At 36.4% G+C, this 17,543-nt stretch overlaps 1 protein-coding gene across 2 annotated transcripts; it reads right to left on the bottom strand.

Annotated features, from left to right (window-relative positions):
* Positions 1–454: 454 nt before the first annotated feature.
* LOC113080402 (terminal nucleotidyltransferase 5A-like) lies at positions 455–5,778 on the bottom strand. 2 transcript variants are annotated; one of them, XM_026252574.1, is made up of 4 exons: positions 5,644–5,777; positions 5,279–5,535; positions 4,694–5,121; positions 455–3,301 (listed from the first exon to the last, which is right to left on the bottom strand). In XM_026252574.1, exons 3-4 carry the CDS (start codon positions 5,078–5,080, stop codon positions 2,519–2,521), a joined length of 1,170 nt encoding a protein of 389 aa, XP_026108359.1. In that variant the 5' UTR covers positions 5,081–5,121; positions 5,279–5,535; positions 5,644–5,777; the 3' UTR covers positions 455–2,518. The 2 variants fall into 2 exon arrangements, with proteins under 2 accessions (XP_026108359.1, XP_026108358.1); XM_026252573.1 differs by having other exon boundaries at positions 4,694–5,535; positions 5,644–5,778.
* Positions 5,779–17,543: the final 11,765 nt, after the last annotated feature.

Raw genomic sequence — 17,543 nt, 5'->3', positions numbered from 1 at the left:
TGCATTGTTTAGCCTACATGATGTACTATAAACAGACTGACCAACTGCTACTTTAAGCATTAGAGACTAACAGATCAGTTTCTGTTGCATTGCAACAACAGATGGCATGGTAACAAAGTGTTAATTAGTTACATTCGAAAAAAATGTATGTTTTTAACACAGTTTCCTGGTGAAAACATTATCTTACAACGGCATTGCGCTTTTAGGCTAGTCAAGGCTTGTTTGTGCTAGAAAGTGCTCGTGTTGGTTTAGCATGCTTTTAACCAGTAAAACCATCCAAAACACAACAAATGCTGGCTTATCAGCAGGGTGTGAATATCATAGTTTTTTTTTTTTTTTTTTTTAAACCACACAACAGGAAGAGATAATCTATAGAACAACAACATGATACAAGGGTTAAATAGAGACTTGTGTGTGACATTTTGTTGGTAACAAACATCATTGAGGCAATGTATTTAAAAAAGAAACCACCTTTTAATGAGTCATTCATATTTGCAAATACATGATGCATCGCAATATTGACAGCAGTGAGCTCAGAATTCCACATCTGAATTCACATACAAGTTTAATTTAGAAGATAAAACACACATAGACTGAGACATACTCACTTGTGTGGCCACCCAAATGCAATGACTCAAAATGAAAATTTACATCAACAGTTGTTGAGAATTTGCTGCACTACTGCTTGGCCGGTTCTTTCGACTCATAAAACACAACAGTAACTTTTCACAGCATTAGACTAAGGTCCTAACCTAGACCTCAGCTCAAACATGTACAAAAATAGAAGGTTCAGTAGAAAAATAGGAGATTATATGTGAGTGAGAATATGGGAGGAAAGTGTCCATCTCTGTATGATCAGTTAATGCAAATCTACTGGACAGACTATGCAACATTGTATCACCAGAGTGTAGGCTCATATGAGGACCGCAAGGGTTAAGGGAGCATCTAGAACAAGGCCTCGACATATGGCCATTTATTTTTTTATTCTGAAAGGTGCTCCTGAGTGCCCCAATGCCCTCCTTTTACCCATTTTACACCTTTGGACTGCTACTGGAAAATCTATGCAGCATTAAATCACTGAATTGTAGACTTTGCTGAGGACCACAAAGCCTTAGAGGAGCATTTGGACATGGCCTTAAGATACAGCCATCAAATGCATGTGAACGAAGGGGGTCCATTTCTTTAGATTCTAAACAAGAATGTGCCTAAGTGCCCCTAATGTCCCCCTTTTGCCCAGTCTCCACCCTAAGTCTACTACTGGACAGGCTATGCAGCATTGCGTCGCCAAAGTGTGGATTTGGGAGCATTGGGGGCCTTAACATATGTCAGAGCACTCACTTTCAGACTTCATGGAATAATTCAAGTGGGGGATTGTGTTGCATTAATTTCCAACAGCATGTAGATGCTTTTACGACAAATATTGTAATGAGGAATATCAAGAATATCTTTGGTATATGTCTTAAATGAGCTGCTGTTTCTCTGTTGGTCTTAATCCCCCAGGTTATACAGGTTAGATGTGTCAAAGATTTAATCTCTGGATTTGGTGGCTGTGTAATAATTCGGTCTTCAGAAAGACGCCAGGTAACCTGGATATTACAACAACAATTTGGACATAACCTATTTTTACTAATTGTATTCCTGTTCAAAAGTGACCTGTTTTACTTCTCTGCATTAGATATAATGGCATTGCCCTGGACATTTTAATCTGAGCTGCACCCGCACTGAGCCAACAGTACATTGAGGTAAATTTAGATGAGACAAGAAACTGTGGAAAACTCTCATGTTCAATCTTGCACACAGATATACAAATCTTGCCAGTTGCTTTAGATGGAAAAATGGCTCTTCATACAGCAACCCTTTCATACGGACCCCCCAAATTAATAAATTATAAAAAAATAAGTCTTACAACTATCTGTTGGAAATCCATGATCAAATGGCCTTCAAAATTCATCGTCCATTTGCTATTGTACATTACCTTCACTCATATGTGTCTCCAAAAAGATGTCTTGACTAACATACTTCAGGGTCATTCACGGAGTGACTTTAATTTTTCAGTCTAAGGCACTGTTTTGGGTATCTGGTATCTATGAGAATATCCTTGGCTCGAGAAATGTGTCCATTCATTTCAGTCTGGTAGCATGAGTAATGGGCATCAAAAATGTATCTTGCTAATCTGTCTGCCCTTTCAACACATTATGTGGTATACCTTTGATTCTTCAAGTATGTCTGTTACACACACATATGTTCAAAAACAGTGTTGTGCTTCTGTAGGTCTGTAGGAAAGCCTAGGTAGACCGTGCTGCCTGACTGGAACAAATCCAAGGTACCTCACCTCCCCTACACCCCCTTTCTCTCATCCGGCGTGCTCGTAGCTTCTTCTGGCAGCAAGCAGGCAACAGCCAACTGGGAAAGTATTGGTTTTCCTCATGTTGTAGAGCACACAAAAAACTTGTCAACTAGTCTCATTGGGCGAGTGCTCTGATTAAACATGTTGGACAAAATTTGAGTTAAAAGTTGATCAGTTGCAGGGCAACCATGGCGAGAATGTGTGGGTGGGCTGGCAGGCATAGACTGGCTGCACCTGAGCAATGTAGTAATTGCTAAAGTTGCCATCTGCAATGTATGGTGCAGGCTGGTAATAGCAAGTGACATTAGCCACATTGGGAATTACATTCTGTTCTGCCAGAACACGTACCGCCAACATGGTGATGAGGCTCAGAGTCTGTCGCCTTTCATGTCCCATCAAGCATACTGTACTTTCATTGACAACACTGTATAACGTGGTCAGGTACTCATACTTCCTATCCTCTAATCCCACAAAGTGATTCTGCAGATAGGACTCTAACTTGCGCCTCTGTTCCGCCACATCTGAGAAGTCGATGAAGAACCGGGAACACATGTAGCGTTCGAGAAGCTTCATCTCGACTTCCGAAGCCGCACGGAAACCCCGCACCAGCAGGTGGCAGTACTTCAACAAGCCGCCGCCCCGGATCTCTTCTGGATTTCGCGTGCAGATCAGTTTCCGCTGCAGGTGGTCCAAGGCTACATTGAAGTCTCCGTAAACGCTCTCTCCCACGATGGAGGGGTGGAATGTCTCAGCCATAGGGTTTTCAGAGCACCCATAGAAGAGGAGGAGGGAGTCCAGACGGATCTGAAAAGAGTCAACGCTGAACTCAAACTGACGCCGCAGGGAATCCACAAACTTTAGTTCGACATTCTTCCCGCTGTTGTTGGAGAGGGAGATTAGACTCCAGCGGTCTGAATCATTACACACTTTCACCATCTTTTGCACATAAGCCTCCTGAGGAAAGAGAAAAAAAGGTTTTCAAAAACTACAACGAACGACTCGTTTGGACTACAAGGCATATTTTCTGGGATTTGTAATATCACAAATACTGGTTGAGCTGCACTATAAGTCAGAGAAGGGAGTGACATCACTATGTCTGAGATACCCTAGATTTCCAGAGAAAGATGGACTTAAGAGTGTTTACAATCATCCGAGTTTAAATCGTGCTGGAATTGATTTGATTTTGACTAAATATTTACACTGAAGCTGGCAGTTGGCTATAATAATGGGCATGACATTTTCAGATCAGGCGCCAAGTGGTGTCAAACACAACACACACTGGACCAGCTAAACAATCACAGCACATTTCGTATTTCAGAAGGTGGGCCTTCATTGGATAAAGGGAACCATTTGAGCCTTTTGTGCCAGACTGGGGAGAGAGGTGTTGTAATAATGTAAAATGTAAAATGAGATCCTGTTCTAATACACCCCCAAAACAAAATCTTTGTAAAAGAGCAAAATACGACCCTTTTAAAATATAAATATGTTAAAAGATGCACAAAAGGGTATGTGGGTGCAGTATGAAATGTTTAAGCAGAAAAATAAATAATTATTGAAGTCATTGCCCTTGGTATTATTTAAATGTGTGCAAGAAAAAAATGAATATATCTGCAATAGGCATACTCTCAAAAGCAGAAGACTACAGTTGATAATTTTGTCATTGTAAAGTGTGTTTGCATATGAAGGCATTCCTTCACAATGCTATTGCTTTTAATTATATTTGCCTAATTTGCATACACGTAAAGGCTGTCTGCCTTTGCATACATTAAATAGAGAGAGGAGAAAGCGGATCCATAGTAAATTGGTTTAGACAAATCCTATTTGTAGTAGAAGCCAGAATTTTTACTGTGGCCTTATCTTATTACAGCTTAAATGTAATATACGCTCTCTAGGACATGTCTAGATCCAGTCAGTGTTTAATCATAGCAGGTCGTGCACTTCCCCTTTATTAAACACATTAAACATATACATTACATCAGTAACAAAGTGGTTATTTAGCTGAATCTCTCTTATCCAAACTGACAGTATAAGGACAGTCCTGATGGAGTAACCTGAGGTTAAGTGATTTGCTGGAGGGTGACGAAACAACTCTTGCGAGGTTTGAACCCACAGCTTTTAAATTCCTAGCTAGGATTTTTAGCTAACTTGTTTAAAAACATCTTAAACCAGACTAAGCTGGTTTGCTGAAATTTATAGCTGGTCTCCAGGCTGAAAAATAGCCAAAACCCCTTGAAAAAAAAAAAAAGTATAATAATAATACAAAAGAGACAAGTTTATGATGGTTTAAACTAAGTAGGGCGCAACACAATTAAACAAATCAACATAATTTTCAAATAATATGGTCACCTTTAATGTAACTGGGGTGATTTTCTCTTTATTCACTCCTTCAGGCAGGAAATCCAGGAGCGAGTCGAGAACGATATCCTTGACGGTCTGAAACTCCACTTCTCCTTTCAGGTCCGCGCAAAATATGAGGTCAAGGTCTTTGTAGCCCAAACCGCTGTCCTCGTGCAGAACGTGACTGGCCGCGGAACCGTTCAGCCGGACCTCCCGGACGTGAATCTTGCGCTCCTCCATGCGCCTCCGCACGACTTTGACGATATCCCGAGGCTTCATCTCCAAAGTGGGGAAGTTCCATTTGCCGTGAATGGGGATGGATTCGGTGAGGATGACATCGAGACGCTTCACCTGCTCCCAGTTCAGCACGCTCAAGTTACTTAGATTCGCTTCCATGGCGAGTGGTTACAGATCGGTCTGTTATAGCCTAAATAGTCCTACAATCGGGTCGTTTTGGGCCAAATCACACGAAACAAGTAGCGGATGAAAGAAGAAAATATCACAATTTCATTAAATAAATGTAGAAAAAGTATTTTTAGTCGGGCGAGAGTTTATATGCACGTCTATGCATTGCGTTTCGCCGCTGCGCCTCACCTCTGTGCGTAAAAGCTCTCCAGATGTCCAGTTTGCGCCTTTGCTCAGAGAGCTGGAGTTCGTGGCGAGCGTGGTTCTCTGGGGGACCGTGATGATCAAAATGATTGCTGCATGATTGCAAAGAGTTTTAGTGTCCGACAATAAAGGGCACGTGTTTCCAAGAATACGTATGTCAAATAGCAGAAGACCCCGTCCCTCTCCTCAACCAAAGCGAAAGTTGGAAGCTTCGAGTTTTTACATGTTGTTTTTGTTTTTATCTGTAAAAAATAAATATATAGGTCAACCAGTAATATGCAGATCATGTTAAAGTGCGGACTAAAGAATACTGATGTGCATAATCATTAATAATTAAATGGAAGACCTACTTGCAGGATCACATTGTCAGCTGTGGCTCTGTGTAAACTGCTGGTTACTCATGTCATCTCGGTTGCACACAGTGAGGACGCGTAGAGATTAACCCGCAAACTAATGCAGGAGTGACGGAGACTTTGACTGATAGCTGCGCGCACCAATCCAGACAGTCCTCACCTACTACAGTGATATTATTCACAGTTATACCCATATACCGACCTGTTAAAACAGTACAGCAACATTTATAATGAGCAAAGTATAGCTTAGAATTTTTGTCTTATGTTATTTATTCTGTTTCTATGGCACAACGAAACAACTTTATTGATACAGGACAACACAATGTTTAAAATTATTTATATATATGAGTCAAAAATGACAGAATTTCTAAAGGAAATTAGAGTGGAGGTACATAATTACTTAAAAATCGACCTTTCTGCCTTTATAGACAACAGTGAATGTCAATGCTGCCCTCTAGAGAAAGAAGTTGAATTGTACTTTTATAAATGTGAGTAAAAATGTTTCAGTCTCTGAAGCACAGTAAACAAGCCATGTGACATAAATAAAACCATGCTTTATTTCAGGGGATATTTTGCTGAAAAATGCACCTAGCTACTCCATATATGTCCTAAGTGGACATCCTTAAAAGAAAAATGCTTCATAAAGACTCCAGTGTCTTTATTCGCTTCTAAAAGTGCTGCAGATTTATTTTAGGGCTTGGATTGTGTGTTAGGGTTAGTCTATAGTAATTGAATTACTAGACTAAGGGAAAATCAACTCCCTGTTTAGATGGCTATGCAAACGTGTGTTTGTGAGGGAGTGAGACGGACGTGTGTAACTGTGTGTGTGTGTGTGTGTGTTAGGGAGACAAGTTGGTAAGTGCGTGAGTATAAAGGACTGGCCGTAATGTCAGGTCAGGTTAGATGTCACCCAGAATCTATCAGGGGGAGCGGACCTGCGTCACAGTGGTAACAGCCAATAAAGCAGGATTATTCTAGATTACCCCTACACCATGACTCTTGAACGACTTTCTGAATGTGTGAGTTTGTGTGTTTAAGAGAGGAAAAGAAAGAAAAATGTGTATTTATTTTGAATCTGGACAGCATAAATTTACTGTAACTATGAATACATTTTATTAATTTGATTTTTTTTATAGAATTTTGACATTTACATTTTTTTTTTCGTTAAACCATTTACATAAAATGATAGAAATAATGATAAAAACATTTATTGTCATGAAATGCAATTTAAAAAATCTTAATAGTTCTTAAAATGTGCTTTGTTTTCTTTAATGCAAACAATATCATTTTCTTTTAATTTCCCGGGGGAAATGTGATCTGGCCCATTAGCTGCTGGCATGTGATGTTGACTGGATCTGTAGGAATCTGACATTCCTCAGGGTCAGTTGAAGTGGTCAGGAGTTTCCTGTCTCTCTCTCTCCACACACAAACCAAGAGTCATAAACTTTATCACACTGTTTTTCTTTTAATTGCCCATATGCTTTCTCTTTAGCTCACACTAAAATATATGTTACAAAAATTAGAAATGTGAGGGCCTACTATATTTAAGTGTCTGTCTCACAAAATCTTTCTACTTAGGTAGCTAGACAGTGTCAAGGTAAAACAAAGACTGATGTTTGACTTCTTCAATGAGATCAGTTGAAGCTTTAGCCAATCCACCAACACAGCTATAACGGCGAGATAGTTACACACTTTCTCTCACTCTCTCTTTCTAACCCACACCACTAGCCACGTTGGCTTTTACAAAACTCACAGTATCATTATATACAGTATAATGCACAACCATGAAGCATACAGTATGTCCTTATTTGCATATTTGCCGTGTCATTGTCATTGATTGGGTGAATACAGTCTATAGCCTTGTGCATCCTCATACTAAAAATCACTATGTACTACCAAGGTTTTTTTTTTATTATTTTTATTTTTTTTAAAATTGACTTTTCATTCTACAAAGGAAACAATAAAACAGTGTCTTCTTCACTAAAAATGCATGTCAGTATAAACATAACATAACTTGCATTTTTACAGTACTATGTTGTAGGTCTGTGCCATTGGTTAATCAGAAGTTATTCACAAACTTGTGGTCTTCACACCCACTTACACTTGGGCCAAACAGAGGAAAAACGTCATGTGAGTAAGCATGCTGAAGTGTAAAGACTGCCAGTGTGGGTACTGGGACAAATTACTACAACAGAACACGAATGACCCCAAAATCTTCAATTAAGCTATTTCACTGTAATATATATATATTATGTAACGTACATTGCCTTAATCAAAAATGTTGATTAACTGTTACTGTAGCCTGGACCTTTGGCTGAATGTCTGATCCATTCGACACACAAAATTTGAAACACTTCAGGAGTTTCAAAGTCATCATTGGATTGGTTGAAATATACAGGGAAAGTGTGTGTCACGCTCTTTAACATATCCTTCTGCCATCAGTCTGAATGACTGGCTACGTGTAAATAGAGGTTATAAACAGATGAAATACTATAACATTCCCAACAGTTAGTATTACATTTTATTGCTGTTTAATATTTCAATTAGAATTAAAACCGAATTTGATTACCACGGTTTTTAAAAACTCACAGTAAATACTGTCCAGCATTAAGCAATTCAATTTGGAAGTCCTTTGGGTTTACATTTTTATTTGATTATTTTTAATAATAATAAATATATATATATATATATTTGTTTTTTGTTTTTTTGTTTTTTTTTAACCGTTATTTTTGGATTATAAGTCGCACCTGAGTATAAGTCGCATCAGTCCAAAGATACATCATGATGAGGAAAAAAACATATATAAGTCGCACTGGACTATAAGTCGCATTTATTTAGAACCATGAACCAATAGAAAACATTACCGTTTACTGCCGAGAGAGGGCGCTCTGTGTTTTCAGTGTCGACTACAGGAGCACTGAGCAGTATAGAGCGCCCTCTCGCGGCTGTAGACGGTAATGTTGTCTCTTGGTTCATTTCTCTCAGTTCATGTCAAATTAATTTTGATAAATAAGTCGCACCTGACTATAAGTCGCAAGACCAGCCAAACTATGAAAAAAAGTGCCACTTACAGTCCGGAAAATACGATATATATATATATATTATATATATATATATATATATATATATATATATATATATATATATATATATATATATTGTCTGCTTATACGCGACTCAGCCGTATCTACAATTTCTCGACGTTAACTCTCTTGGTAAATATCTATTTCATCCAGCACTGTTTAGTCACTGTACTCTTAAGTATCTCAATACTGTCTGTTTTGACCGCTTCAGATGATTCAGAGAGAGAGAGCAATCCAGACATATGTGAATCGATTCACACCGTTTAGCAAACTTTTGCCAAATAAACAAATTATTGGCATTGCTGATTAATATTAGAGTAGAGTGGGGAAGGTTGCACTACTTTTTTTTTTTTAATTTCTTTTAGTTTCTCAGATATTGTTTGTATTACAAAGTAAAATATAAAAATAAAAATATGAAAACATCCACATCTGTCAGCTACTTACCTGCACTACTTTAACATGTACACATGACAGTTGTCAAATGTTGCAACTGACCCCACAACAGGGGATGTTTGCAATAGTCCAGAGGGGCAGTTGCAACATTCATTAAAATGAAATGAAAATATATTCTTAAATATTATTTTGCAATATCTTTATTTTATTTGTGCACAGACAGGGTTTACAATAAGTTAAATTGGCTGTATAAAATAAAAAAATAGTAAATGAAAAAAACAAAAACAAGTAACAACCATGTTTTGGTTAACTATTACAACACATTTGAACTTTTAATTCAATCATATTCAAGACACTGAAATTTAATAATAGCCTACTTCTGTTAACGTCCGTTGAAAGTTTACTGAACTGGGACCAGTTACATAAACAAAGCCACTATGTTAAGACTGTGTCTAGTTTAACCAACTAGCAGTTAACCAAGGGGTAATCAGTCTTACTTTACAAATTCAAATTAGACAAATAAAATTTTATGTAATTGACTTTATAAGTCTCTCTCTCTCTCTCTCTCTCTCTCTCTCTCTCTCTCTGTGTGTGTGTGTGTGTGTTTGTGTATGTGTGTTGCTTTGTTATTCTGTATTGTTGCCAGTGGCCAGGCAAAACATAAATAAATAAATTATCAATCAATCTAAAAGAGAAATCATGAGAAAATAATATGTTTACCTTCTCAAGCACCACCAACATAGGCCATAAAAATTTGCAACAATTCATAATAAATATGTATAATATTTATTATTTATTAATGCTACAACTTTACAAATAACTGCATTATTTTTCATTTGTTCAGATGTCTGTTGCCATCAGTTGGGCAACTTTCAGAGATTTCGCTAGCTTGTTTTGTTTGTTCATGATACTAACCTCATTGGGTGCATGACTGGTTTGTGGTTAGTCAGAACTTGAAGTGTACATGTTGTGTTTTCATGCCTCTGTGTGAAGTGGGAGTAAAAAAAAAAAAGTGTTTGAAGAGTTTTAAACCTGATACATACTGTACAGTATGATTTACAAAGAGACCTGCCTGACTGTTGATGTTTTTTGGTGGACAGGCATTCAACCTGAGGCTGCTTTAACCAATTTGACCTTCGTCCTGTTTGGGGAAGTGTGTCTTCCTCTTAGAGAGGCTGGCCGCAATAATACATCAGATTTTCTTCCAAGGAACTGCCTCAAAATAAGTCTTAAGCAACCAAGCAAGATAAACATATATGAACAAGCATTTTGTAATTGAATCACATTTTATGAAGTATGTACAACATACATGTAAGCTTGAAAACGTGCAGTTATTACTGTACCTTACAAATGTCTTTGTTGGTGTCATTTCCTAATTAAGTCATGTTAGATAATATTTCTGATAGAAATTAAACTTCTTAAAATTTGTATAAATTACTTAACATGTACATTTTTAGGGTACTGGAAACAAACATTGGACAAATATAAGATATTTTGAAAAGGTTTTGTTTATTTTTTTCTGTTATTATTTATATTTTGTTTAAAATAAAACATTTATATATATTAACATAAATAATAAAAAACATTAATTGTCATGAAAAGCAATTCAAAATGCAATTCAAAGTCCTTAAAATATGCTTGATTCTTTATGCAAAATATAAATATTTTTATTTGAAAATAAATGTAGCTTAAATTAAATGAAGGTCATTGTGATAATATATATACATGAAATTTGCAAAATGATTGATATGACTTCTAAATTAATTTATAACAATTTATATTAAATGTAGTTTTGTTCATTGGATGAAGGCACGTCACACAATCGGTCATTGTCTCAGTTTGATTCGTTTCTACCAAATGACAAATGAATTACTGTGTTTTGTGGCTAAGCCTATTTGCCTACCTATCTGTGATTACATGGTTAGTTGCAATTAGCATTGTGTTTTTCCGTTGCAACAGTTTTTAAGTTATGACTTAAACTGAAACACCAGTGATCCTTACATTAATTAATTACTATTGAATTATGAATTATCATTGATCGTTTAAATGAAATGGTGTTGTTTTGATACTCTTGTTTTCATGTTGTGGAATATGGACTGAATCCAGCAGAGGAGAGGTTGCTTACAACAACATGGAGAGGAAATGAAATGGCTTTCACAGTTCTGCTGAAATCGCATGTTCACTCCGGATTCTGTTTCCTGGTGATGTGTGGTTTCACACTCACACATATACACACACTCATGCTTTCTCTCTCAAACAAAACACAATAATAACTCATTCCAGATGTGTGTTCTTAACTTTATAGTATGTTTATGGCCTTTTCATTTATATATTTGTCACAAAACCTTCACATACCATTCACGCAGACATGTGCAATGTACTGTAGATACCTGTATATGTTTACACATATTTTACTACTAGTTTGGAAAGACATTTTTTATTAAGAAATGAACACTGTGGTCATTTAATTGTAATTTGCATATTTCTAAAGCTCACTTGAATTTGTTTTAGTGAACCAGTCGCTTGACTGTTATGTCTTTCTGGGTGGTGAAACAGTGAGACAGCAGTTTGCGGTTTCACTCACAGCCTCGAGCTCAATCAAGGACTGAAGGTTAATATGCTCATTAGAGCCCCCTTATGGCCACTATACTGATATTGCATATAATCACACAGTAGCCTACTTGTTTAATGAGAAATGCAATTTTGCTAATTCTGAAAGAGCTTGCTTATTTAATGTACACATGTATGTATGAACAGATATAATCCATAATTATAAATATATAAACCACTGTACACTGTCCACCATGTTTTCTTGTTATACACTTTATGATGACACAATTTAAGATGACTAAACCATGGAAAAAAACATGTGCAGCTTCGCTAAATCAATTAGAGAAGGACTTGTGAGCAGGTAAAGATGCGTACAAGCTGACTCCTTTTTTTTTTATATGACGACCTGACAATTCTTCCTTTTATTTCTCATCACAACATAAGTTGCGTTTCCATTACCTTTCAAACTGCACAAATTGAAAATAGGCCGAGGTGAAACATGCCAATTTCGTAAACACTCCCAAATCACAAAAAAAAAGTGTGTATGCTCACATGAGGTGGTTTTTAAGGCAATTTGAGAAAGGAATATTAAGCAAAACTGCATTGGAAACAGTTTTGTCACATTTACAGGTCACCTGGTGTAAAAGTGAAAGTCACATGATCATTCTTTAGTAGATTATAAGCTCCAAGAAACACCTTGTACGTGGCTGCTCTCAAGTATAAGGGGCTTACCTTGCCATTATGTACAGTATATATCATATTGTGAGAATAATGGAGAATTTTTGTGTGCCCCTATCTGATCAGTACCATAAATGCAACACTTTACTGACCTAATTAGTGCCATTAGTATCCAGAATAAATAATTTACTGAGAAAGTCATTTATTCTGAAACTGTAACGTAACATTATAATATTCGTATCCTCCCTAAACTTTAAAGCACAAGAACTACCCAAATGAGGAGACACAAACTAAGGTCAAGTTGTATGGCAAGCAAAGGGATCTGATCTGATAATTCACTGGGAAAATCAGCCGTTCCTGCAGAGGCTAATATAGAGGTGTTATAACACGCAGGATGATTGTGCATAATAGCTTTTAATTGAGGCCAGATCAAACATATTGCAAGGTTAGATTTATCATTCATATAAAGCGCTTCCCACCATTAATGGTTAATTTACTCAAATGCATGTGTCCAACCCCTGATCAGAAATTAGGCACATTGTGTGTCAGTTAATAGACACTGGACAAATAATTTGACTGATGGTATATCATTATTGCCAAACCTAACATTTATATTTACATTAGCATTAAAAAAAATGTTCCTACTCTGATTACTGTTTGATGATTAAGATGTAAATTACACTTAATTTCACGTTCTGATTCCTTCCTTTTATGCTTTTTGCCATTTTTGGGATGGTTTTGATGATGGAGGTTATGTGACAGTTATGAACCTCAGAATTAAATAGTTTACACACCTGCAGTGTTTCTGCGTTTCTAAAGATCTTTGGGTGTGTAAAGAAGGAGTTTTCTTGGTATACGTGTGTCTGAGACACTTGCTATTACCAGACCAACACAGAAATGATTTTGCCAACATTGAAGATTGATATGTAGTTTTGGATGCTGAGCATTTTACACTGCACTGAATACGAAACAATTACAAATGTATTTAATACTTTGCAAAATGATTTTATTATTATTATTATTATTATTATTTGTATTATTATTATTATTATTTGTATTATTATTATTAGAGTATGTTCTACAAGGAAATACAATTTTAATGTTATTTGCCATTTCTTTGTAATAAATTTTAATTAAATAAAAAAAATAATTTATGCATTTAGCAGACGCTTTTATCCAAAGCGACTTACAGTACAGTGCATTCAGGCTATCAATTTTTACCTATCATTTGTTATTAAACTTATTATAGTAAGTTTCGTAGTTTTAAATTAAATAAATTGCATGGTTTGATGTGATATGAGTTAATCGATCATTAGAAACAGATTCATCCGCACTGGATAACAACCCACGCATAGAATATAATTCCGCAAAGAACTGCAATTCCAGTTTTTCAAACATATAATATCATTCAGTATGAAGCCCAAGAGTAATTGAATAGACAGAGGGTGGCGAGTTTGAAAAAAGCTGTTTTCATTCATTTACATAAACCTCACTGTATTTTAGTGACTTCACTATGGATCTAAAATATAGAAAACAGCAATAACAAAGAATGTTTGGGTGTGTCTAAACTGCTATTGTACAGCTAGCATATTCCATAAACTGTCTTATGTGTTCCTTTATGCTGGAATTGCTCAATTACAAGCTCTGCCTGTGAGTTTAATCATTCTTCTGTCAATTATAGTCAGAACACTTACACTAAGCCATAAATGTGCACCATCACAGTTTGTTTTTTAAATTAACCTGTGTGATTTATCTCAAATCCTTTCACGGGGAAGAGAACAAAAAGTGAATATATTAAGATTAAAGTGTAGAGAAGTGTCACAGCGCAAGAAGCCGTGGTTCCAGCCAGACTTGCTCTGCTTTAGTAATTTGAGTTTAACTTTTACCAAACAGGGACAAAAATATCTTCAGATTCAGAATCACGCCAGAGCATGAACTAAATCAATCAACTAAAAATGATCAAAATGTTTTTTTTTTTAAAGAGAAACACCACTATATGCAATTCATATATTTATTGCAGATTGTTTGTTCTTTCTTGATGGATAAAAGGCAACAAAATATCTTAGATCACTTAAATGACAACTAATATCAATCTCATTCTTTATATTTTGCCTCTCACCGTATGTCTCAGTTCAAGTATGGCCCGAACAACGACTTCTGCAACACTGGCCGTTTGGGGAAGTCGTGGCCTAATGGTTAGAGGGTTGGACTCCCAATCGAAGGGTTGTGAGTTCTAGTCTCGGGCCGGACGGAATTGTGGGTGGGGGTAGTGCATGTACAGTTCTCTCTCCACCTTCAATACCATGACTTAGGTGCCCTTGAGCAAGGCATCGAACCCCCAACTGCTCCCCGGGCGCCGCAGTATAAATGGCTGCCCACTGCTCCGGGTGTGTGCTCACAGTGTGTGTGTGTGTGTGTGTGTTCACTGCTCTGTGTGTGTGCATTTTGGATGGGTTTAATGCAGAGCACAAATTCTGAGTATGGGTCACCATACTTGGCTGAATGTCACTTCACTTTCACTTTTCACTTTCACTTTTCCCAGGCATTAATCTGGAGTCTGACAGTTTCTGGAAAGGGTCTGGCTGTGCATCACACCAGTTGTTGCCACAGTGATCACCTCATTGCCCGTAGAGGACAGTGTTTCCAGATGTGGATTGAGCTTTTCAGGGCATTCAATCCAAAATCTGACCAACTTCACCTGGAGCTGAAACTTGGTCGGTTAGGTCCTTTCGATCAGTCTAGCGATGATGTGATTTTAAGACCATCACTGTTGTTTACAGTGCTATTTCAGTATCATTTATATACTATTTCGCATTCATTTTGTATCTTCTGTTTTCATTGTAATTTTTAAGTTTTAGTAATTCTGTTGTGTTTGTGTCATTTTATTTATTTTTTATACATTTTTATTTAATTTTTAGTTATTTTATTACTTTAAACTACAAAAATAAATGAGAAATGCTGCCTTGGTAACTAACTGAAATAAACTGAATGTTTTTTTATTATTATTATTTGAGTTAATGAATATTTTATATTAAGTAACACAAGTTTTTTTTAATATATATATAGTTTTAGTTTATGATGATAACCCTGGTTATTTCTTGTTGTTTTTATTCCACACGGAATGTTCCATCAATTTGCAATGTCACTCTGGTGATTGTTCCATTAGTGGAAGAATTCAAGAAATGTCGCTGGGACGCCAAGATTGTCGAACGAGTACAAAACCGAATCAAACTGTGTGTGCACTCCTTTCCAACTGCTTGAACGCCAGTCAAGTATGGACAGAGCTTGGCCTTTGCTGGAGTCACCAACACACATAAGAGTTCCTGCAGAATGGACAAGGAAAAAAAGTTTTGAGAAAGAGATGTAATCCACTTATATTCTTCTCTTTCTCGTAGTGTTGAGGTGCTTTGGCATTCCTGCTCGACCAGGAACAAACAATGACACTGATGTGTCTATGACAATAGACATTTATCTTGATGAGAACTATGATCTGCTTGATAACCTGAACCATGATTCAATCTGATAAGGTTTTGTATAAACCTCTTTCATTGTGTACAGAAACATCAGCATAGTGTCACGGGACAAGTACAAAAATAGAACAGTTTCTAAAACTGCTTATTATGAATATTTAAAATATTTTTTGCACACCTGTTATTAATAAATTATTACTGTTTATTACTAAACAGTTTATTAGTGCTTTGATGAGCACCACCTGTTGGTGAGAAATGTATATGCACTGAACGTACATTGAATATTTTATTTTTTTGCAGTTTTGATCTAAACTTTGCAGTGTTCCTGAAAAAGCATAAAGTGAAGAATCTCCATTGCAACATTTTCTTGTATGCATTATTATAAAGACTCCGGAAATCCTGCTTTTCACTGGATTAGATAGTTTAAGCAGATTTAAGACATCTTCGTGCTTACACTAATTTGAATTAGTGAAAACTTACTGAAATATTTGCAGGCAGGTGGAAGCTATCTAATGAACAAACATAGTTTCTCTGTCTCCTCTATTTTGAATCTGTTCACAAAGATCATACTTCTAATCTTCTTCTTCTCTTCCATGTAGGAACTACCATGTGTGGAATGCGGCCTGAATGACTCGACCTGATCTGGTTTTGGAGGTTGGGAGGTGGTTGATTCCACTCCTCAGGAAACCAGTCTGGGCATCTTCCGTTGTGGCCTTGCCTCTGCTGCTGCGATCCGCAGCGGGCAGGTCTTCCTCAAATATGACACACCCTTTATTTTTGCTGAGGTATGAAAATGATTTTTAATTTAGTCAGTAAGCATATACTATTTTGAGGCAGTTATTCATGTAACTTGGATCTTTTTCTCAATTTCTCTGTCTCACGTACACACCATGGATGTTAAAGGTTCTTCATGGAACCATCAATGCCAATAAAGAACCTTTATTTTTAAGAGTCCAGAGACTCTTAAAAATACACACAGAGTACACTGTGAACCTGACCGATACATTTATTCCTAAGTGTCCTGGCCCTTACAAACTTCTGGCTTTGCTTGATTTTCCTCAGCTGACTCAGGTGCATGGATTCCTAGACATTGCTGTCAAAGAAAAGTGTACAATCTCTCAAATAAGCAGAGGAGCAGAAAGCTTTCAGCATGCTTTTCACATGGATTGATTTGCAGAGTTAAAAAAAGAGAACTTTAGATATGTAATCCATATAAAGGGTTAACCAAAGGGTGCATTTAATATTAGGAACTTGCTTTTATTATGATTTATGCCAGACATTGTTTTTATGGGGGTAATATTTTGGAATTATGTGATGAAATTGTAGTTGCACATATTTTAAGATAAAGTATTGAACTATTATAGTAATACACAACTTCAACTGCTTCATGTTGTTAGTCAACCTACCAAATAACAATATGTGGTTGTGTTCAATGATTTATTTACTCCTTTTAGCTGCACTGATAATCTGTCCTCACTCTTGCATCAATAAAAAGTTTTTCACTTGCAGTACTATGAATCTGTGGATGAAATGATCATGAAATCAACAACAACTCTATGGTTCTAATTAGGCTGTTGAGCATTACAGTATAGATTCATGTTTATAAGGTTTGTAAGTTTTTGTAAGTTTAAGCAATGTTTAAACTTTATTTAGTAAGTTAGTTCTTTGAACGTTTAAAAGGTTGCTGAAAACACATCCTGACATGAATAATTACACTTCTTAA

The sequence above is a fragment of the Carassius auratus genome, unplaced genomic scaffold (genome assembly GCF_003368295.1).
Source record: "Carassius auratus strain Wakin unplaced genomic scaffold, ASM336829v1 scaf_tig00031195, whole genome shotgun sequence".
Lineage (NCBI taxonomy): Eukaryota > Metazoa > Chordata > Actinopteri > Cypriniformes > Cyprinidae > Carassius > Carassius auratus.
Note: the sequence above shows the minus strand (reverse complement) of the source record. Positions and strands in the feature narration are given on the sequence as shown.

Bases quoted from the DNA above. Each gene is read 5' to 3' on its own strand.
- LOC113080402 (XM_026252573.1), bottom strand. From the start codon at position 5,080: ATGGAAGCGAATCTAAGTAACTTGAGCGTGCTGAACTGGGAGCAGGTG. The intron at 3,302-4,693 runs GTGACCATATTA...CTCTTTCCTCAG, and splicing joins TCACCCCAGTTACATTAAAG to GAGGCTTATGTGCAAAAGAT.